Source organism: Gambusia affinis, linkage group LG17, assembly GCF_019740435.1.
Source record: "Gambusia affinis linkage group LG17, SWU_Gaff_1.0, whole genome shotgun sequence".
In the NCBI taxonomy this organism is placed as follows: Eukaryota; Metazoa; Chordata; class Actinopteri; order Cyprinodontiformes; family Poeciliidae; genus Gambusia; species Gambusia affinis.
Genome location: NC_057884.1, coordinates 13,934,795 through 13,956,493, shown reverse-complemented (window position 1 = coordinate 13,956,493; position 21,699 = coordinate 13,934,795). Strand labels below are relative to the sequence as shown.

General features: G+C 42.4%; 1 protein-coding gene across 2 annotated transcripts; it reads left to right on the top strand.

The window, feature by feature from the left end:
- The first annotated feature begins 1,504 nt into the window (after positions 1–1,504).
- setd1ba (SET domain containing 1B, histone lysine methyltransferase a) lies at positions 1,505–19,391 on the top strand. Of its 2 annotated transcripts, none has more exons than XM_044144642.1 (18): positions 1,505–1,589; positions 3,801–3,952; positions 4,175–4,273; positions 4,959–5,229; positions 6,029–6,150; positions 6,528–7,616; positions 10,428–11,177; positions 11,656–11,829; positions 12,030–12,123; positions 12,543–12,763; positions 12,850–12,928; positions 13,013–13,408; positions 13,939–15,156; positions 16,267–16,433; positions 16,509–16,634; positions 16,739–16,858; positions 17,284–17,421; positions 17,514–19,391. In XM_044144642.1, the coding sequence occupies exons 2-18, from the start codon at positions 3,815–3,817 to the stop codon at positions 17,685–17,687; spliced, it is 5,376 nt and encodes a 1,791-aa protein (XP_044000577.1). In that variant the 5' UTR covers positions 1,505–1,589; positions 3,801–3,814; the 3' UTR covers positions 17,688–19,391. The 2 variants fall into 2 exon arrangements, with proteins under 2 accessions (XP_044000577.1, XP_044000576.1); XM_044144641.1 differs by lacking the exon at positions 1,505–1,589 and adding an exon at positions 3,109–3,571.
- The last annotated feature ends 2,308 nt before the right edge of the window (positions 19,392–21,699 follow it).

Genomic DNA, 21,699 nt, shown 5'->3' with positions numbered 1-21,699 from the left:
AGAGAGAGAGAGAGAAAGAGAGTGAGACAGCTGTCCTGCGGAAAAGAGGCCAATCCCCTGTGTGGAATATTCCAGTCTGTCAGCGGTAAACTGAGCGGCGCTGGCGAGCGGGGAATTTTTTCTCCCTGCTTTTTTCTGCAAATACAAGGCTATAAATACCTTCACTAGTGGGTTTCGACACAAGACTGTCCACTAAAGTGGCATTTTCACTGCTCAGAACACTAAACTATTAAATAAATGCGCAGATAACAGGCCTCTGAACAACAGCCTGGTTTTTGTGCCCTGCTATTTATCTCGCAGGCAACTCCATCGCATTGAAAAAGGCAACATTAACCTTGAAATGCACCTGGAGACCCCCCTCCTTTGCGCAAGCGAATCCAGACCCTCCTACCTATAATTTAACTCTTTCCCCGAAGTTAACTGTAAGAACCCGATCTTATTTGTTTCCACTATCTGGTCTGCGGCGCCTTAAACTCGCCGTGCTGGTCGCTCGCTGATCCGCCGGTTTCTGCCTTGAAGCACCCTTCACCTAGATACAACACAAACAGGGACTTGCCGCAACGGATTCCCGTTGACCTTATATGGCAGTGTGTGGGGGTTGTTGTTGCAAAACTCTCGAGCTCTCATGGCAACCATCCAGTTCTCGGATTACAAGTCAGCCTAGCAACTGCCAGCCTGAAAACGCTTTTACGATCAAAGTTTCACCTCCTCTCATGGAGAGTCCACCATTTATCCTCTTTTTTTTCACTAAAACAGCATTTGGACGATAACCATATTCGTTACAGTCGTCGTATTTGGTTCTGAGTGCCGAAAATATAGAAGGAAGTGTTCCGACAAAAAATAAGGGCGCTTTCCAGAGCCTCACCCAGTTATGGCGCAGCAACATTTCACAGCACAGTGCTCCTTTTGTCTGTTAAGAAGCCATTTTGAGACAGAGAACTGAGCAAGAGAAGCCTCCTGACCACCAAAAGGTTTATTTGGATGTAAGGAATCAGTAGAAAAACACAAGATTTCCTCCCCATAATATTGCTTTTTGCTCGTTTAAGACTTGGATTACATATTTTGAATATCAACTGTAAGTTTGCTGTATCATTAAAAATGTGGGCTACAGCAGTTTTTCCTGTAATCGTTTTGTCCAGTTTTAAAAGTCTGTGGCTAATATGTTCACGTATAAGCAATTTAAAAATTAGGTTAAATAGCTAAAAAAAAATCCGTTACCTTATTAAAACATTTCCATGTAGGTTTAAATGATGTAGCTCAGTTAGAAATGTCGAAAATGGACGAGGTTATACTCGACTGCAATCCTGTCTTGAGGAGAAGAGATGGTTTTGCATATTGCCCACACAGATGATGCTTGAAGATGCATTTTCGCTGGCTGTCAGATGGGGTATGCTTGCCAGTGATGAGAGGAAAAAAAAAGACTTTTTGAAAAGAGGTCTAACTGTCGTGCTAATGGAATTCCTTCCTTTTCAGGAGACGCATTCCCACCCCCTATTAAAGCCATTATTAGAGGATCCGAAGATGGGGCTGAAAACATCCCTCCTGTCCCTGCGTTTAGGCCTGTTAACTGCATTCACCAAAGTGTTGAGGTAAATATTTTCACAATGAGAAAGTTTTCCCTCCATCGGTTTCCTATTTGGTTTTGGATGGTTTGTGATTTAAATATTACAAGAAATATTTTTGTAAAAAGGACTACCTGAATATGCTTCTTTTAGATATTTAGATATACCCTTGAGGCAAGGTCAAACAGGCGTTTACACTTTGGACGTGTTTGGCTCTGAAATGGCGAGTGGACGACTCGAACCTAAACGTGGTTCTGGTTGTTTCCACCGTTCCAGGGCAGGGTACAAGACGAGCCATGTTGCTGTTTTGAGAGGAAGAATGTTGACAATTAATAAACGAAACAAATAATTAGAAGCACAAAACATTTTTGTGAAAAAAATATTCGTTATTTATGGCCTGCTTTGGAGAAGTTGCTCTTAAAACATGTACAGAAATCAATGTAAACATATGAAACTGAAAAAAATAGTTTTAATAATAGTTACTGCATGCCTCACAATTGACATTATTAAACAATAAAACATGTTACATTATATATTAAAATAATTACAACTTACTTATTGCTACTCACTTCCTACAAGGCCATAACAGGAATAGTAACATCTATCACTTTAACTGTTTTCATGTCTAATTTAACGTCTCCAATCACTTAAAACAGTTTATTCACATTTGGTTTCTCACTTAACAAATATAAATATTATATGGGTGTGCCATGACCTAGTTAAGACAAAGATGGATTCCAAGCAAAAGAAAAAAAGGTTGAAAATGTCACAGGGTATTACATCCAGTAGCTACATTCTCTTCCAATCTTCCCAATCCTTTAAAAGGAGCAAACATACGTTTTATCATAGTCCGTAAAGAGATGAGGAAACCAAGTGTAAAGATCCCTTTTGGAACAAAGGAAACCCATATAGGCCATTGAGTCCTGTTTTAAGGAAAATGGCTGCCGAGAGAGCGTACTCAGCCCCCTCTCCCTGCTCTCTCTGTTGAAGGACTCCTGAGCCGTTGCCTCTAATAGCAGGCAGTTCCACCGCTGCCGGGCTCTGATTGGCCCGTCGAGCTGCCGCTGTTAACCAGCCAATTGCCCGAGCACTGCAAAACAACAGGCAATGTCAAACAAAACCCAGTTTGCTCGACAACACGCTTTTCGTTGAAACAAAAAAAGAAGAAAATTAAAGATCAGGAAATACCAGTGAATTTTGAATAGTTTGATGACTATAATAAGTCAGACATTGCTGTTTGTTCTAGTTCGTCCGTTAAGTGTCAACTGCCAGAAAGAAACGAAACAAGCCGCTGCATTCCAATAGTCAAACGTTAAATAAACTGGAGAACCCAGCTGCTAACTAACCAAATTTCCCTTTTAAGTCGTATTAATTTGATTCAAAAGCAACATAAGTAGCCAACTGGAGTTTCTGGAAGCACTTGGGTTTCATTTTTCTATTTTAAAATACGCAGCGACACGTCTGTATCGCATACAGCTCCTACCCGAATCAGCTTTATTAGCTTTCAGAAGCAGTTAAGAAGATATTGCCCTCTGAGTTTAGCTTGTTTGCCGTTTAAGTCAACGCAATCAGCAGATTCAACACTGTTACTTGGTGATTTAAGCGCACTAGACTATCACTAGAGCTCAGATTCCTATATGTTTTATGTGTATTTGTACTATTGTTCCTCGTGTTCATCCAATATGATTTTTTTAGTTGAGTTTACGATGGAAATGGAAGCAACTTTGTGGCGAAAGTGCGATGTGCGCAGGGGGTGGGCAAGCCTAGCGGTGTATTGTGGGAGAGACAGCAGCTAGAGACCAGAGGCACACACACACACACACAATATGTGCTGGCTCTCGCCGAAAAGGAGGCAGTATTCTTCAAGCGAAATCATGTAATGTAAACGGAGAAAGCAAGGCGATTTCATCTTTTTGTGTATTTAAAAAAACACTCGATCGGACGAACCATGTCCAAGCCAGCGGAGAGGAACAGATTGAACGAAGACCATGGGAGAAAGCAGAGTTCAAGTAAGCTTGTTCTTTTTTCCTCTTTCTCCAGCTTTACTAATGCCTGTTTTTCCGTAAGTGGGATATACGCTACATCCAATTTTAATTTCCCCTCATTGCCGGAGTCATGCATGTGTAGCGCTGGGCTGTTTTAAAGTGTTTGGAAGGGCTGGTTAGTCGGGAGACTGTTTAGCTCTGGCTCCCGATAACGCTAGCTCTCCTCTCTCCCTGTCGCTGGCTGCCGTTTCAGGTTTGGCGAACGGCATGGACAGTCATCCCGTCTGCGGCTCGGCGGAGAAGCGGAGTCACCACTGGAGAAGTTACAAGTTGATCATCGACCCGGCGCTCAAGAAGGGATCCCACAAACTCTATCGCTACGATGGACAGACTTTCAGCATGCCCGTAAGTGCCGCCGTTGATGCGGCCAAAAGGCTACAATAGTAACCGAGGAGCCGACCTCCATGATACCGTTACTATGTGGCTGTTTTGCCGTGGCATAGTCAACATCCTCGAACACCTGTTTCACCAAGCAACAATTCCGATTTTTTGCACGACTTCTTTGCAACAAGTTAATACTGCGTGAACCTGGCTAACAGGATCGTGTCCCATCCTTATCTCCAACAGAACCCAGGGATACCACCGGTGGACCTGGTCCGTGACCCGAGGATCGGACGTCTCTGGACAAAGTACAAAGAGACAGACCTACCGGTGCCTAAATTCAAGGTATCAGCCATTGGAGTCGAATGCCACATTGCTGCTTGAGGAAAACAGTTGCTGTCAGAAGTTGCAGACACACCCCCCTCTCTGTCATCTTTGGGTCTTGGAGTTAAAGTATGCACCGGTCAGGCATAACATTATAATCAACATGGGTATCTCGACTGAAACTGGGATGTACTTTGTTTTCTGACAACTTTCTGTCTGAATCAGCATTCATTCTTCAGCAATTTGAGTTGGATTGGACCCCATGAACCAGACCCTGTTCACTAGGGCATTGCTTTTACTTCTTTGGACGACTGCAGACCAGAAACTCCACAAGAGCTGCAGTTTTGGAGATGCTTTGACCCAGTTGTAAAACTTACTTCGGTCCTTTTGCTTGTCCATTTTTCCTGGATCTAACACATCAACCCCAAAGATAAAATGTTCTCTTGCTGCCTAATATGCTTGCTTAACAAGTGCCATGATAAAGAGAAAGTTATCGTCATTAATGTCACCTGTCTGGGGTTATAGTGTTATGCCTGATTATTGTATATCAATGTGTGAATACACTGTTACATTTATGGATCTAAGTGCTTTAAGGAATTTATTGCAGCTTTTTATCCTTATCTAGCCTGATAGAAATGACCCCACATGGTGCAACATTAAACTTTGACGGCCCTTCTCATCTCAACCCCTGTCATTCCTCTCCCAGATCGATGAATTTTATGTCGGTCCCGTGCCTCCAAAGGAGGTGACGTTCGCCAGGCTGAACGACAACATCAGGGAGGGATTTCTCACGGACATGTGCAAAAAGTTTGGAGATATCGAGGAGGTCGAGATCCTGTACAACCCGAAGAATAAAAAGCACCTGGGGATAGCTAAAGTTGTTTTTGAGAGTGTGAAATGCGCCAAGGTTGCTGTTCAGTCGCTGCACAACACGTCTGTGATGGGAAACATTATCCACGTGGAGTTGGACCCGAAAGGTAAACAGTGATTCATTCATTCAAAGCTTCTGCAGGGTTGCACTTATGCAGAGCAGGATCAGTTATAAGTTGCATGGATTCGAAAGATTAGTTCTACATGTTTGTTTTGAATGATCACAATGACAGCAGTCACGTGTTTACATTTACGTGCGTTGCCTGGTTACATCGGCATAATTGAATTTCATTGAAAATGAGCCCGGTCCCATAAGCCCAGAGCTGGGGGTGCTGCGTACTCCCACTGAGCATAATTTTGGACTTGAAAACAAACAATACCAATCTGTCAGAGTCTCGTGCACCTCTGTTGATTTCAATTGATGTATCTTTTAAAAAATGAGAAATATATATTTTTAAACTTAATAAATCTATTCAAAGTTCCATATATCTTTCAAAATCAGTATCTGAAATACATTTTACCATTGAGCATGTTAACATATTTTTTCTTAATATTTGTATTTATACGGTGTTAATTCAGCAATTTCTTAAGTGCACTTTGAACTGTTTTCATTCATTTCAAAAAAACTAAACATGCGCTTTTTAAAAGCTAAGATGCAGTTACTGTATGTGTTGATTCATATTTGCACTATTTATATTTTTAGATTGCCATAAGAATCAATATTAATTTATTTGAAAGCTTTTAACACTTTGATAAAGCATTCTTTGATTTTGCCACTATCCTGTTTTATAGATCAACTATTACAGAGATATGTATCACTAGTTAAAATTTCGGATAACTTTTTATTAATTGCCCTGCTGCTTTCTGAGTCTTGCATCAGACTGGCTTATTTTAACTGTCCTGCAGGTGAGAATCGCCTCAGGTACTTTCAGCTCCTGATGAATGGCAGCTACACACCGTGGACGCTGCCTGTTGGCGGAGAGGAAAACAGGGACGTTTCCCCTCGGAGTCTTGCAGAGGCATTACTGGTAAAGCAGAAAGAAAAAAAAAGAGAAACTTTTAGTAAAATATAAGGAGTATTTTTATCCAATGTTGTCCCGATGATTGTTTCTATGTGGTCAATGTGGTGTTGTTTGATTCTCATTTGACCAGTATTGTTATTTTGTAAAATTCAAGCCTGAAAAGAGATGTTATCTTGAGCTTTGACTCTGGTCTGAACTCTCAAAGCTGTAAAAAAACAACGCACTTTGACCTTGTAGTAAGCTATTTCCTGAGCTCCTGAGCCTAGAGACCTACAAAGTTTTCTCTTCACTGAAATGTTGCTATGTTCATATAATCACTTTTTTTTTCAAATTGCTATAAGTTTTTCCCAATATAACTTATTTTAGTGTCTTTTTTTTTTTAGGCTTGTGAACCCATCCGCAGGTTGTCAGAGAGCAGCATGTCTGTAGGAGGAGTGTTGCCACCTAGCAGCTCCACCACTCCCCTCAGCCTGGAGACGGGTTACTCCAGCATAAGGCAGGACACCCCCCAGTCCCAGGGAACCCCTCACACCCCTCGCCAGCCGGGTACGCCCTTCTCTCAGGACTCCAGTTACTCCAGCCGGCAGTCCACGCCTGCTTATCAGTCGAGCCGTCCTGAAAGCTCTGGGGGCTACAAGTCCCGCAGGCACGAGAGCAAGTTCCAGGACGCGTACAACCGCCGGCCGGAGAGGCCTCAGTACCGTAGCAACATGTATCGGAATACGCCGTCTGATCAAGCTTCTTTCAAGCAGCACCAGCTGACGCCACCTGAACCTCCACCTTCAACCCCTACCTTTAACTACACAGCGCCTCCTCCTGCTACGCCCAACTTTAACTCCGCATTCTCGCCCTACCAAACCCCTTTGCCGCCTGCGTTCCCCCCGTCAGAGTCGCCGTACCATCACCCTGCTCAAAGGGAGGGCGAGTATCTCCGGCCGCCTCAGCCGCCTCCGACGGCCCCGACGGACGTCTTGCCCGTTAAGGAAAGGCCGGAAACACCTCCAATCCCAGAGCCGCCGCCGGAACCGGTACCCCAACCCACCACCCCTCCTCCTCAAACGCCAGAGCGCTGCCCTTCACCCGGCTCCCCGACGCTGGATCCAGAACGGAACAGCCTGGACTCGCGTATTGAGATGCTCCTCAAGGAAAAAAGGACAAAGTTGCTGCCGTTTCTGGATGAGCGGGACTCGGACAACGAGGTGCGAATGGAAGGTAGCCCCATTTCCTCCTCGTCCTCCCAGCTGTCCCCGATCCCACCCTTCGCTGGCGGCCAGCAGAACTCTCGGCCGTCCAGCACGGGCTTGGAGGACATCAGCCCGACCCCGCTGCCGGACTCCGACGACGAAGAACCGATTCCCGGAACGGCTTTGCTGATCAAAAAAATCGGCTCTCCCATCAACGAAAAGATGGGAAAAAGCGACCTCAAAGACGGAGCTTTCCCAGGCCACAGTCCCACCGAGAAAATGGACACGGTAAGACGCAGACACGGGGTGTGTGTTACAAAAACCACAAGAGTTTTGCAAGAACTGGCGCACAGGTGGCAGCAGCAACAAGCCACACTTATTAAGTCTTGACTGATAGCAGTGTGAGGCTGGCGTTGATGTACGCAGGTGTGAATGACAGTTAAACAGGGACACAGGAAGTCAGGTCTAGTTTCAGTGTGAGATAGTAGTAGTAAAGACTTTGTGTCACTGTTTTTGTTCTGCCTTGTGTTGGAAATTCTGGTTTCTCAACAACTGCTGTCAAGACAGGCATCTTTGAAATAAGCAACAATATAAAATGAATTTTATGTTTAGATTCCTATCTTAAAAATAGCTTCACAATTATTAAGCTTGGCTCACACTCTGACCAGCGAGGCTACATTTCTGAGCTATACTATCTTTAAAGGGAGAAACTCGAGCCGCGTTGCAGTTAAGAGAACAAAGCGTCTCGTTTCCTCTTTCTAACACTCGCTGCACTTGCTCACAGGGAGGAAAACACAGTTTGGCTGTTGGCCCCATTCAGCTTCACACTTCCTGGTTGTAGCAGAGACTTACAGTCGGGATTACGTCTCTGCTCTCATATTTCAACTTATCACAAAGCAAACCGTGCAAACAGGTCATTTGGATAACAACGCCATTCCCCTGACAAGTTTAGTCAGCTTGCTTCCACAACTGCAGCCGCTTGTGACAGATTGTTTTTGCACAAATGCGGAAAATATTTTAAAAATGTAAAAAAAAATTATATACGGTAGCTCAATCTGACACTGGAACATACAGAATGTCCAATCTTTAGCTTAAGTAAATTTATTGTGAGAGAATTGCCAGTAGTACAGTTATTACCACCAACACTTTAAATACTTTATTCAACCCCCTTTTCGTCCAAAGAGACAGTGCTTTGTTTTCCACTATAACATTTCACAAGGTTGGAGCCTATAGAGAGGACTCTTTGACCCTTATTTGCACAATCTAGATCACCCAGAGTCCGAGGTCCTTTCTCCTGCTCTCGTCTCTTCAGCTCCAGAGCTTTTCTATACAGACTGAGACGATCACAGGGAATGTTGATTTTTTAATTTTTTTTTATTTTGTCTGTTCATAATTTTTTGTTGTTGTTAATTTGTCCTTTTGTTTTGTATCATGAGAATTTTAACTAACCAAATGATGATCCGGTGTCAGTTTTCTAATAGAGACTGCGATAGATATGTTTTTTAGTCATTTCAAAGAGTTAATGCACTCTGACAAGTTCTCCTACTCCCCAGCACCACAGATCCTCCACCACACTGAACACTGAGCATGAGGGGCTTTTTTCCATATATATTATTTTGTCACGCCACACTTGTTTGTGCTGAAAAAAAACCAACATAGTTCAGTATAACCAGATGAACGCATGGCTCTGAAATAACCAGTGGTTGTTATAAAGACTTATTGACCTCAGGATACAACGTCTTGCTGCAGCTCTCTAAAAGTTAGCTTCAGAGATTTCTTCTTGCATCGTTCTGACTCTGTAGCTACCGTTAGCTCTCTGTGTCGCATCGTATTTTCACCCCAGGAAAACAGGAAGCCACGTATTACAATTAAAAAGTTCCTGGAAATGTTGCAATTTAACAGGCAAATTTTAAAAAGTGTGCATTTCAAAGGCTTTAGGTACTTTATTTTAATGTGATAGTTAGGAGTATTGACAATTTAGTCACAAGATATTTTTATTAGAACAGTTTTTCTGTTGGATTTTTCTAAATTGTCAGTGTAAGATTATTCTGCTGCAATAAATGAACAGATTAGGGATTTTTCTGAATCTTCACCAGAGCTGCCAACATGTTTTCCTTCATTCGTATTTTGTTATTACAGTTTTCTGTAGTTTCTCCACTGTTGTGCTCTAATAAAAGAGGCAATCGGCTCTGCTTGGAGCCATGCTGACCAAAGCAACAGGTCAGCTGTGTTTGACTGTGCTAATGGGTATACAAAACTTTGAACTCAGATTAGAGCTGGAATTATTTATAGCTGCCACTCTGAAAGATTCACTAGTTCAGTTCTGATTTAAATGTTTCAACTACATCGACTTCATTAGTCCTAACCGGTTTTAATATAAAATAGTTTAATAGTAATAACGATTATTTTAGGAATCAATTTTATCACTTATTCTGATGATTAGTCAATTAAAAGGATGAAAATAAATCTGCATATATATATATATATATATATATATATATATATATATATATATATATATATATATATATATATATGCTGATTTTTTTTATTAAACAATATTATAAATAATTTGAAAGATAAATTTAATTCATTTTTTTAAAGAAGAAAATAAACATTTTGTTGTTTAAATGCAATAATATAGCATTATTTATTGAATTTGAACCAGGTAAAGTTAAAACTGTACCGCTTGAGGAGTTTTGGGTAAAACATATTAACATATTAATACAAAGGTGTTTTTATCCTAAAAAATTATATTTGTTTGTACAGTTTTTGTCTTATTTACTGCTCTGAATATGGTATTTTTTTCAGCGAGTGGATTTTTTTATTTTTATTTTTTTGAGTTTCCAGATAACGATTACTAAATTAGTTGACGATTATTTTAATAATCGATTCATCACAATTAACCGGATTAATCATTTCATCTCTGTTTAATAGTGTATTTAAAATCTCTCTCTGAGGTAAAAGTTCTCTGGATTACCAATCTAATTTTGTTGTTTGAATTCTGCAATCTCATTTGCTCAGAGAGCGCAGACACAGAAAAAGGCTGACGAGTGCACAGATAACGGCTCTTGACGTGTTTGTCCCCTTCTTGCCCAGGCTCATCAGTCGTCGGGAGAAGACATGGAAATCTCAGACGACGAGATGCCAGGAGCGACCATCACCAGCGGGGAGTGTGCCAAGGGCATCGTGGTAAATTCGGCCGTGTCCCCCATGCACACCATGTCCATGCACCCTGCCAGCTACCACGCCATGCAGCATCAAGCCGGCTTCGCCATCGCCCCTCAACACCTGGACCCTCACTCCAACATGCTGGGGCACCCCTCTCACCTGCGCGGTCACCATGGAGTGCCTCCCCATATGATCCCGCCCATCGGCCACTATCATCAGGACGTGATCCAGATGATGGGTCTCATGAACTGCGTGCCGTGGGAACGGTGGAACACGATGCACATATCCTTCCAGATGCAGCAGCAGATGCTGAGCCGCATGACTCAGACGAGGGGGCCGTATTCGTATCCGCTCTTCATGGACGGCGGCGCCTCGGGGCAGTTCGGCGGGCTCTACCCACCGTTTTCTCTGGACGCCGCCGCTCCGGCGTGCAGCACCGGTGTGCCAGGGCAACAGTGGCACCATCCCAGTTTACCACAGTTCAACCCCACGGTTCCTCCGCCGGGGTACGAGACGAAAAAAGAGGACCCTCATAAAGCCACCGTTGACGGCGTGCTGCTGGTCATCGTCAAGGAGCTGAAGGCCATCATGAAGAGGGACCTCAACCGCAAAATGGTGGAGGTGGTGGCTTTCAGGGCATTCGATGACTGGTGGGATAAGAAGGAGCATTCAGCAAAGGTAAAACACAAACTTCCTGAAATGTGTATGTTTGCCTCGCAATCTGAAAATAGATAAAACGTTAAACCATCTACACCAACGTTGGGAGCGATCTTTCCCATTTGAATCATCGGTTCTTTGTAGCAGATAATGACCTTTCTGTGAGGTTGCTGCAGATTTGCCTCCCTGTGGTCCGTCACTCATAAACTCAGCCGGTAGTTTTGAATTAATTGCGTGGCTGCTGTCAGTGGGACAATAGGCAGAAATGATGCATCTGCTCTGACGTTCACTATGTTTTTATGAATGCAAATACCCTCGAAATCACCTTTGATTTATGTCAACCAAATCAACAGCTTTCCCTTCTTTGCAAACTCCTGTTTATGACAGTTTTATGTGTCTCTTTGGTTTATTTCTTAAAATAGATTGGATAAAAAAAAGAGTTTTTTTGGGGGGCTTTTTAGGATTTCTAGAAATCAAAACCCCTTTTCATTTTCTCCAGGCATCTCTGACTCCAGTAAAAGGCGCTGAGAGCAAAGAAGAAGAGCGACCCAAACCGAAAGAGACGATAGGTTCCAGTCTGTTGGAGAACTGGAATAAAGGAGAAGGGCTCGGCTACGAAGGAATGGGGCTGGGGATGGGTTTGCGAGGAGCCATCCGCTTGCCGTCCTTTAAGGTGAGAAGCTTTCCAGCGCTGCTTTTCGTTTAAATTAAACTCGATAGTTTTGCGGTCGAGTTGCACACGATGCCACGTTCGCCTCCCCTTGTCATGTGATGTATGACCATCCCATAATCCTTGTTTGATCATATAATGTTATGTTTTGTAATATTGTTTTTATTACATATTGATGAAAACATTTGAACCCTTTAACTCAGGTAAAAAGGAAGGACCCACCTGATACAGCAACGGGAGGAGAGAGCAAACGAGCCCGACCGGCCACCCCAGCAGACGACGAACTGGAGGATGAAGGTAATAATCCACAAACTTTGCTGAAAGTCATCAGGACTTATGGAGGAGAAATGGTACATTTAAAAAGAAATTTTACTAAAAAATTTCTGTCCTCTCATATTTAATGCCTAGTAATAGTATAAGTGTGTAAAATATTGTTATAGTTTAGTTTGCCTTGCTCCTGCTGTAGAATGTAGTATACTTTCACAGAAGCTAATTTTTTTTTAGTTCATTTCTATTGTTTTTATCTCCATATTGTGGTGCTGAAAAAGTTTGAAAAGTGCTTGAATTTTGCTGTAGGAAATCTGTGCAAACCATGTCCTCCTAATTGTTTCCTTCTAAATAAAATACATTAAAGTGTGCAGTTGAGACATGAGATAAATGATGTGAAAACTCTCCCAAAGACCCCCAACACAGTTTTGGTGACCAATGTCTTCCAGAGAGAGACAGAGACGCGGCCGAGCTCCCGTCAGACGACTCCAAAATGGCCGGCGACGGCCTCTCTGCCAAGCGGCGGCCCTCACGACCGCTCGAACTGGACAGCGAGGGAGAGGAGGAGATGGACACCTCGGAGAAGGAGGAGGAGGAAGAGTCGTTGTCCGACGCCGTCGACGAGGAGCGCGATGAAGACAAGGCTCCAGACAGGCTGTCCTCAGCCAAAGTGAGTCTTGTCAAAATAATCCTTTAAGGATGCAGGTAAACGACACGATGATGATGATGTGATGATGATGTCTAATGACCTCATAGGAGAGTGCCGACGAAGAGGACGAAGACAAAGATGGAGACTCGTCCAGTGACAGCGGATCGTCAGACTCGTCTGACGACGGTACGTCAGATTCCTAAAAGACACGTCTGTTATAGGTTTGATAGCATTTTTCTGTTATCGAGCGTTTTGCGTCATTACTTGCAGAAGCGGACAGCTCGGCTTCCTCCAAGGCCATCTCCGACTCCTCAGCCGAAAGCTCCGACTCGTCAGGAGAAAGCTCCGACTCCGAGTACGAGATGAGCTCGGAGGAGGAAGAGACGGAGGAAGACGTGAAAGCGGTCGCAGAGAAGGTGGACGGAAAAGAGGCCGAGACCACGTCGTCTTCCTCCTCGTCCTCATCCTCGTCGTCCGATGAGGAGGAAGAGAACAAGGAGGAAGATGTCAAACCGGCGACTCCTCCCATCGTCCAGGTGCGGGAGTTTAAGGAGGAGCGAAGAGAGGAAGAGGAACGGAGCAGCAAGTTCAAACGCAGACCTCCCAGTCCTCCCGAAGAGGTGACCCCCGAGGAGCTGAAGCCACCGGTGCACCAGGGGGTCAGAGGTGAGTGAGGGACCACACCGAGCTCCTTGTGCAAAACCTGCAAGGTTCCTACTGTGCAACATCTGGAGCACATTTAAATTAGTTTCAGGTCTGGATAAGAGTGAGGAAAATAAGAAAATAGAAAGATATATTGGCTTTCTTCCTATTAACTCACTCACACGTTATAACTTCCTTTTTGTCCTTCCTTCCTTCTTTCCTTCCTTTTTTCCTAGTGTCATTACTTCCCTTTTTGTTTCCTAGGTTCTAGGGTATTTAAAAACTGTTCACTCCCTAGCCAGGAGTGCTGCTGCCACCAGTGCAGGGATGAATTAAATCCTGACAAAATCTCTCAAGTTTTACTGTTTGAATATATATTTTTTTATTATTATTATTTATTTTTTCAAACTTTGTTTATTTGGTTTTTAACAAGAATTGCATAGCCATACATTTACAATGTGATACATATAAACTGTTTGAATATTTTTAAGATAAAAATCGTTGAACTCAAATTTTAACATCTTTTTTTTTTTTTTTTTTTTTTTTATTAATAGTCAAAGAGGAGAAAGTCTGCATTGACGTCAAGGTTGAACCTCAGGACCACATAGCAGGCCTCCAGCCCCTCACCCCCACCGGCCTCCGGGGCGACCAGGAGGTCAAACCCAAAGGTAAAGCAGAGTCTGAGGAAGTGCCCTGCACCCCGACTCAGTTACCCCCCTCCCATCCTGTCGCACCTGCCCCGAAATCCGTCTCCACGTCCTCCATGCACCTCCCTCTCCCCCCTCACCCTGCCATAGAGTCTCGCTCCCTGCTCCACCCGCCCCCCGGACCTTTGCTTGAGTTCCCTCAGCGACCCCGGCTCCCCACGGACGAGGACATCCCTCGCACGCCGGGCCGGGACCTGATGGAGCGCGCCCGCTGTCTGGGGAAATCCCAGAGCACCGACACCATCCCCAACACGCCAGGCAGCGACGCCCCTCTGACAGGCAGCAGCCTGTTGCTCAGCTCACCTCACATCCCCGGCAGCCCCTTCTCCTACCCGTCTCAGTCGCCCGTCCTCAGCGCTGGCGTGCCTCGAACTCCCGGTAGAGACTTAACCTTCACGCCTGTCTTCCCTGAACCTGCAGCCTTGACGCTGAACAGGAAGAGCTTCGATGAGCGGCCTGTTTTCAAGGAGCCGCCGATCAGCGCTCCTCCGTCACTGGCAGCCGGAGCCGATCACTCGGCCTACGCGCCTGAAGATCTACCAACCGGCGTCTCGGGCGATATCCCCGTGTTGCCTGATGCCACCGCCTCCAAGAAGAAACCGGGGCGAGCCAAAATCAAAAAGACCGGCGACGAGTTTTCCTCCGAGTCCACTGATGTGCCCCAGGCGCCGCCTCTGGACCGCGTCTCCCTAACGACGGTCCGATCTCCCAAACACACCAGCCTAGACTTCCGGGAAAGAGACGTGGAGCCGCAGACGCTGCTGCCCGCCGAAGACGGTTTCCCCTCCTACGACGAGGAGCCGCCCGCCGTCACCAAGCCGGCTCGCAAGACGCGGCGTTGCTGGGAGGAGCTGCTGCTGGACAGCCTGTCCCCGGTCACCACGCCGCCGCGCGCCTACTTCAAGCCGCGCTCCGACTTCGAGGAGATGACCATCCTGTACGACATCTGGAACGAAGGCATAGACGAGGAGGACATCCGGCTACTGCAGATCACGTACGACAAGATGCTCCAGCAGGACAACGGCAACGACTGGCTCAACGACACACTTTGGGTCAACCATCCTTATATCCTTTACTGCTGCTGGTTCAATCCATCAAAACCTCTTGTTTACAATCTGAATCTTTGTGTGAATCAAAGAGCAGCTCCCCCTGCTGGTTAAACAGGGTTCACACAGATGCTTGACATCTTTGGAAGTTTTTGATTTCTGTACATTGTAAGGCAGCGACTAACGATTATTTTAGTAAAAGATTATTATGACTATTAATCGGATTAAAACATTTCACGTTCTGCATATTTTTCTTTTAACCACTTGAGCAAATAAATAAATTCATTTCTAAATAAGAAAGCAAACACTTTATTGCTTAAAATGTAATAGTAACAGGAGATACATCTGTAACTAAAACATACTAATAACATTAACTTGTGAAAAACGGATATGTTGATTATTTTTTTGATTATCTGATAAATAATTGGATAGCAAAAGGTGCTTGATAGATTTTTTTGTTTGTTACAGAATTTGTACCAGGTGATGCTAAAACTGCACTTTTGGAAGGAAGAACATATTTACAGAAAAAGAAGCTTGAATGAAAACTTTAGTTTTTCAACAGTTTTGGCTTAATTCCTGTTGTTTCAGCCTTTTTTCTACTCTATTGTCCAGTTAATGATTAATCGATTACAATTATTTAAATAATCAATTCATAACAATTAATCATACCATTTTTTTGCTCAAAGTTTGGCAATAAAATGCCTAATGTTTGACTAACAGTGGGAGAGACAATAGACCATAAAAAGACACTTTTTTTTATTCCTACTGTCTGAAGTTAAATCAAACTAAACGTTCTTGTTTCAGGACAGTTAGACCTAAAATTATTTCTATTTGCTAAATGTCAAAAAACTTAGCGAACATTTTTTGAGAAACATTTCAAAGCATGAAATTTTGTTACATTTTAGTGTACTATGCTGTAGAATGTACAATCACAAGCCATTATTAATAACAGTAATGCATAATATCATAAATAGTAATTCCTCAGTTTATTTGTATTGTGTAGGAAAAGTTACCTTGAAAATGTTTGAAAAGTGCTTGAATTGTTTCTGTGGGAAAAGTGTGCAAACCTTTTAAAAGCGAGGTACGTTCTGGAAGTTTTGGGGGATTTTTTTCCTTGACTTCTGTGCACCGACCCACATCCCCGGGGTGAAGAAGAAGAGGAGAGACGACGGCATGCGGGATCATGCCACCGGCTGCGCCCGGAGCGAGGGATACTACAAGATCGACAAGAAGGACAAGGTCAAGTACCTGCAGAGCTCCCGGGTGCAGTCAGAGGAGCCACCGGTCGACACCCAGGTGGGTGGAACTTATACATAATTAATGCACATGTGTGTGTCGCTGGGCTTTAACCTGGGCGCTGAACTGTTGCAGGGTATGAGCATTCCCGCACAGGTCCACGCCTCCACCAGAGCCGGCTCAGAGCGCCGGTCAGAGCAGCGGCGGCTGCTCTCGTCTTTCGCATGCGACAGCGATCTGCTCAAGTTCAACCAGCTGAAGGTAATCCAGTCGTTTGGTTCGCAGGGAGGAACATTTAGCAAGAGCGAAAGTCTTTTGGTACAAACAAAGGATTTTCATCCATTGCGTGTTTTTGCCCTTTTTAGTTCCGTAAGAAGAAGATACGATTCTGCAAGTCACACATCCACGACTGGGGTCTCTTCGCCATGGAGCCCATTGCTGCCGACGAGATGGTGATTGAGTACGTGGGGCAAAACATCCGGCAGGTGAGATGCAGTTCGGCTCCATCTATGCCACATGTGTTAAAGTCGAGGCTCAGCAAATCTGTTGCCGCCATCTCTTTTCATGTGGTTCTCTAAACTCCAGATGCAACATTACATCAATCAGTTCCTCCAGTTTTTTACTCATATTTTTTTGCAGAAAAAAAAAAATCCTAAAAACTGTTGTGAAATCCTTTGATAAGATGTCCAAAATGATTTAATTCTAAAAAGTACAAATGCAGAGATGTCTCTTAATTAATATTTTATCAGTTCCTCCTATTTCTATTTCTTCTATTCAGTATTTATGACCAGAAAAAACACAAAAGTGACAAACTAACTTCGCCGTAACATGCAGGAATGTTTGGATGCTAATCGTGTGAAGCTGAGCAGGATTGATGGTTACGGTTTGTTTTTTTTGTTTTGGTTGCTAGGTGATCGCCGACATGCGGGAGAAGCGCTACGAGGAGGAGGGCATCGGCAGCAGCTACATGTTCCGCGTGGACCACGACACCATCATCGATGCTACCAAATGTGGCAACTTTGCCCGTTTCATCAACCACAGCTGCAACGTAGGGCAACGTCATCTTCATTTCACCAACACAAACTTTTAAAAAAAACATTGTTTTTATGAGTTTTTCTATTGTTTATTTGTCGTTTGCAGCCTAACTGTTACGCTAAAGTCATCACGGTTGAGTCTCAGAAGAAGATCGTGATTTACTCCAGGCAGCCGATCAACGTGAACGAGGAGATCACGTACGACTACAAGTTCCCCATCGAGGACGAGAAGATCCCGTGTCTGTGCGGGGCGGAGAACTGCAGGGGGACGCTCAACTAACGGAGCGTGAAGCAACCCGGCGCTTCACTTGGGTCGAGCTAAGCTACCTGACCTGCACTCTTCATACATTAAACTCTAGATTGTTTACGATTCACGGTGCTCTTCAAATGAAACTGTTATTTTTCTGCCAGTGTGACTTTTTCTCCCCTGTATTTCTGCACGACTCCTGCAGCATCCAGTCTCGGTTCGGTTCGGGGCTTTTTATTTTACACTTTTCTCCTCTCATTTGTCTCATAAGCTTTACCCCAAAACACCACTTGTGGTACAAGGAAAAACAAACTCACATGTTCAGCTGCTCAGTAACACTTTAAGATGCCTGAGGTGACTTCCTCTTTGGGGCAGACGAGCGGAAGGCGGAGCGTTCTCTCCGCTTCCTTCCCTGCGCGAAATAAATCAAACTAGACCGAGATACGAATGGTTAAATCTGAAGTATTCAAGCATCTTCCACCTGTCCAGGACAGGTCGTGCTGCTTCCTGTTAGTTTATGCAAAGGTTTAACGATGTTCTGCAAAAATTTGCATTATTCATATTCCTATATATATATATATACATATATATATATATATATATATTTTTTTTTTTTTCTAACAGTTTGTTTAGGTATTTTCATGCCTATTTGTTCAGATACACTATGTATGGGTGCGTGTTTTGCATGAGTGAGTGTCGGTACCTGATGGTGCGGGAATGTGAGTGCGCTGCCCCCTGCTGGCCGAAAACGGAAGAGAAACTCAACTCAAAAGCAACGGGGCTAATCTCGAGTTTTCAGCTCTGGGGTTGGGGCGAGCAGTTATACATCATTTTTAAGTGCCAAATTAATTAATTAATGTACGACCGTCTCTGTTTAATCATGAGGAAGCTGCTGATGTGTTAACAAGCGACCGCGGGGAACGTTTCCCCTCCCTTGATGATCATGTTTGATGTTTCAGTAACATCAAGGTGCCTGCGGCCTCCTCGCCGGAGCCTCTCTGTCTTTGTCGTTTATTTAGATGAAAGATAAAATACTAAATGCACTCGAGGGCTCGCACCTGAGCCCCTCTCCTTCTCAAGCCCTGGAAGACCAAGTCAGTTGTCGCTTTTCATTCACTTGGATTAATAATGCAGGTTTCTGTTTGTTTTTTTGGTTTTTTTCCACCTCTGATGTTCATATTGTATATGAGAATCTGTACAGAAGATCTAAAACTTTTTTTATCTTCAGAAATGTAACACTTTTAAGATGCTTTGTTTCCCCCCCCCCCGTTTTTTTTTTTAACGAAAGACTGAATATTTAAATATCTTCAGGGATCTGTGAAAGGAGCTGATGGTTAAAAGGTTGTTTATTTAAAAGGTTCACTGTGTACAGGAAAAGCTTCCACTTCCCTTTTTGAAAGATTGTTTCTTGTGGAAACGTCTTCGTTTTCTGCCCATTTGCTTTGAGACCCTAAAACGTGTAAGTAGTTTAACTGTGAATACGATATAAATATATAAATATATATATATATATTTTTTTTTTTTGTTTCTTGGGATTTGCTACTTGAACGCAGCTCGGACGTGTGTGTATCATAAAGAGGGCGAGCGCTGAGCTCGTCAGCTGGTAGCAGGATATTCAGCTTGTGTCAAGCTCCTGTTGTTTTTTTGTTTTTTTTTAATTTTGTTGTAAATTCTATGAAAAGCTCTTTGCAGTGTGGAAAAATAAAAAAAGGTGCAGAAACGGCACTGGGAAGAGGACTGAAGTTTCAGCCCATTTCTTGTGTCTATTTATTATAAGTGTATGAAAAAGAAAAAAATAATGAATAAAGAATTTTTGCATACCTCCATAAACAGTGGTTGTTTTGTTAATGTAGCAAGGAGTGCCATTCTTCTAAATTTATAGCATCTTAACACTGTTCAGAGAAATAATTTTAATATGAATTTAAGTAGGGAGAGAACAAACGTCACTGAATCTGATTTATTTATGTCTGGATTTTTTTTTACAGTCTGGAATAAATATTTTAAATTCAAAACTCTATTTCTTATTCTGTTCTCTAAACTAAAATCTTAATTTCTGAAGAATAAAGTGATTCTTATTTATTTAGATTTAATCTTTACCCATTATCTCTCAAATGAAACAATTCTAATTTTGGTAAAACGAATCCAGTGGTTTGGTTTTACAGGGTCTGCGTGAATTTAATTTAAATAAAATAGAAGAACATGGATTTTGTTTTAAAGCACCGTTACACTTTTTTTGTGTTTAGTGTTTGGTGTTTTCCATTCCATTAATTAAGTCTAAATTATTGTTTCATAGTAGAGCTGATCAATCTTACACACAATAACCAAAAAAACGAAATAGGCTATGTGTGTCTTTTACCACATTACTGGATTGGAAACCAACCAAAAGCTAGAAAGAAGAATTTAAATATGTCCTGAATTTTTTGATTTGGATTATGTCTGAAATTATTCCACCTGTTCAGAATAACATAGTAGCAATAAACAGGAGTGTGTGTGTGTGTGTGTGTGTGTGTGTGTGTGTGTGTGTGTGTGTGTGTGTGTGTGTGTGTGTGTGTGTGTGTGTGTGTGTTGACCTGAGGCTGTGACAGGATGGTGTGACCACAAGCGGAGAGGCAGGGCTGAGCAAAGCAGCATGGGAGCCAAACTCACACCCGTCTCCATCTGCTGAGCTCGAACTGATTGGTCCGAATCATAAAATGCTGCTCCGTGTTCTCAGATTTATTGAACAAATCCCACATTATGAGCCAGAAGTCACTACAGTAGCATCCTAAAGTTTGGACAAAAATGGTCTGAAAATGATTCTCAGAAAAGATGGGAGTAAATATTATCATGTAGGTTAAAAGTAGAGCATTGTTTACCAAGGTTTAGGATATTTTCTCATATTGACGATGTTTTTCTGATATCCTAAGCTGTTTTAGTTTGTTTGTATGAAGTGACTTGGTATTTGTCTGATTTATATTAGAAAAAAAGTAAAGTTAAAGGTTTAGCCTCTTTATTTCCTTTTAATTGAAACCTGGCATATTTTTCATTATAACGTTCAATGCTGAATATTCATCAGATCAAACTAAAGAGTGTGAAACAAACTGTTTGGATAATCTCTGGCTCTCTGTCATTTATTTGGCTACATTGCCTAAAGGTCATCGCCTGATTGGTTTGTTCCCTGTGTGTGTAAAATTAAATTACATTTTGTTTTCTGAGTCCTTTCCACAGTCGCAACATAGATGGAAACTATTTTAACCGATTAGCATAATAAAATGAAACACAAGGATGTTAGTTTGTATCTACTGAGCCTGCTGAGACATTTCAAGGTCAAACCAGACACAGTAAATCTGCAAGGGAAGAAAATTATATTTGGAAAAGTGTTTCTTCTGTCTTAATTTGCTATATTCTAATTATATGTATTCTTTTTTTCATTTTAGTCTTTAAAGTACCAAATTTAGCACTTAACTCTGTTGTTTTTGTCTGATTTAATTTCTAAATATTAAATCAAATAATTTGATTAGTACTCTGTACTTGAGGAATCTTCGTACCAAACACCTTTTTTACTTTTACTTAAGTAAAAAATATGTTGAATTAAAGTTGTTTAATGCTTTTCTGTCCCCGTGCTTAGACTAAGTAACATATATGTTATGTTTTGAATTAAAAATAAAGATTTTCTCTACTGTTTTAAAGTCAAAATTTATGTAATTTTTCTTTAAAGTTAAATTTTAAAAGCAGATGCATCCTTTAAACAGGTCGGTTGTTATATATATATATATATATATATATATATATATATATATATATATATATATATATATATATATATATATATACATATACACACACACATTATATATATATATTGTGCAAGATCTAGTTAAAGAGAAACTGTTGTAACATTTAATATACAACAGCTGATTTTTTATATTTATTGTTGTGACGTAAGAGAAGCTAAACTGCAAAAATGTTCTCTAAAAATAGACAGGACCAAGATGTTCATGGTAACTGTGGAGGAGCTGCAGAGACCCACGGCTCAGTAGGGAAAACAATAATTTGCTGTACGCTC

What these genes read in the sequence shown, in the direction of transcription:
- setd1ba (XM_044144641.1), top strand. Translation starts at nt 3,511, where the DNA reads ATGTCCAAGCCAGCGGAGAGGAACAGATTGAACGAAGACCATGGGAGA. An exon ending in CCACCGAGAAAATGGACACG is followed by an intron (nt 7,617 to 10,427) that starts GTAAGACGCAGA and finishes CTTCTTGCCCAG; the next exon opens with GCTCATCAGTCGTCGGGAGA. An exon ending in AGCCACCGGTCGACACCCAG is followed by an intron (nt 16,434 to 16,508) that starts GTGGGTGGAACT and finishes GAACTGTTGCAG; the next exon opens with GGTATGAGCATTCCCGCACA.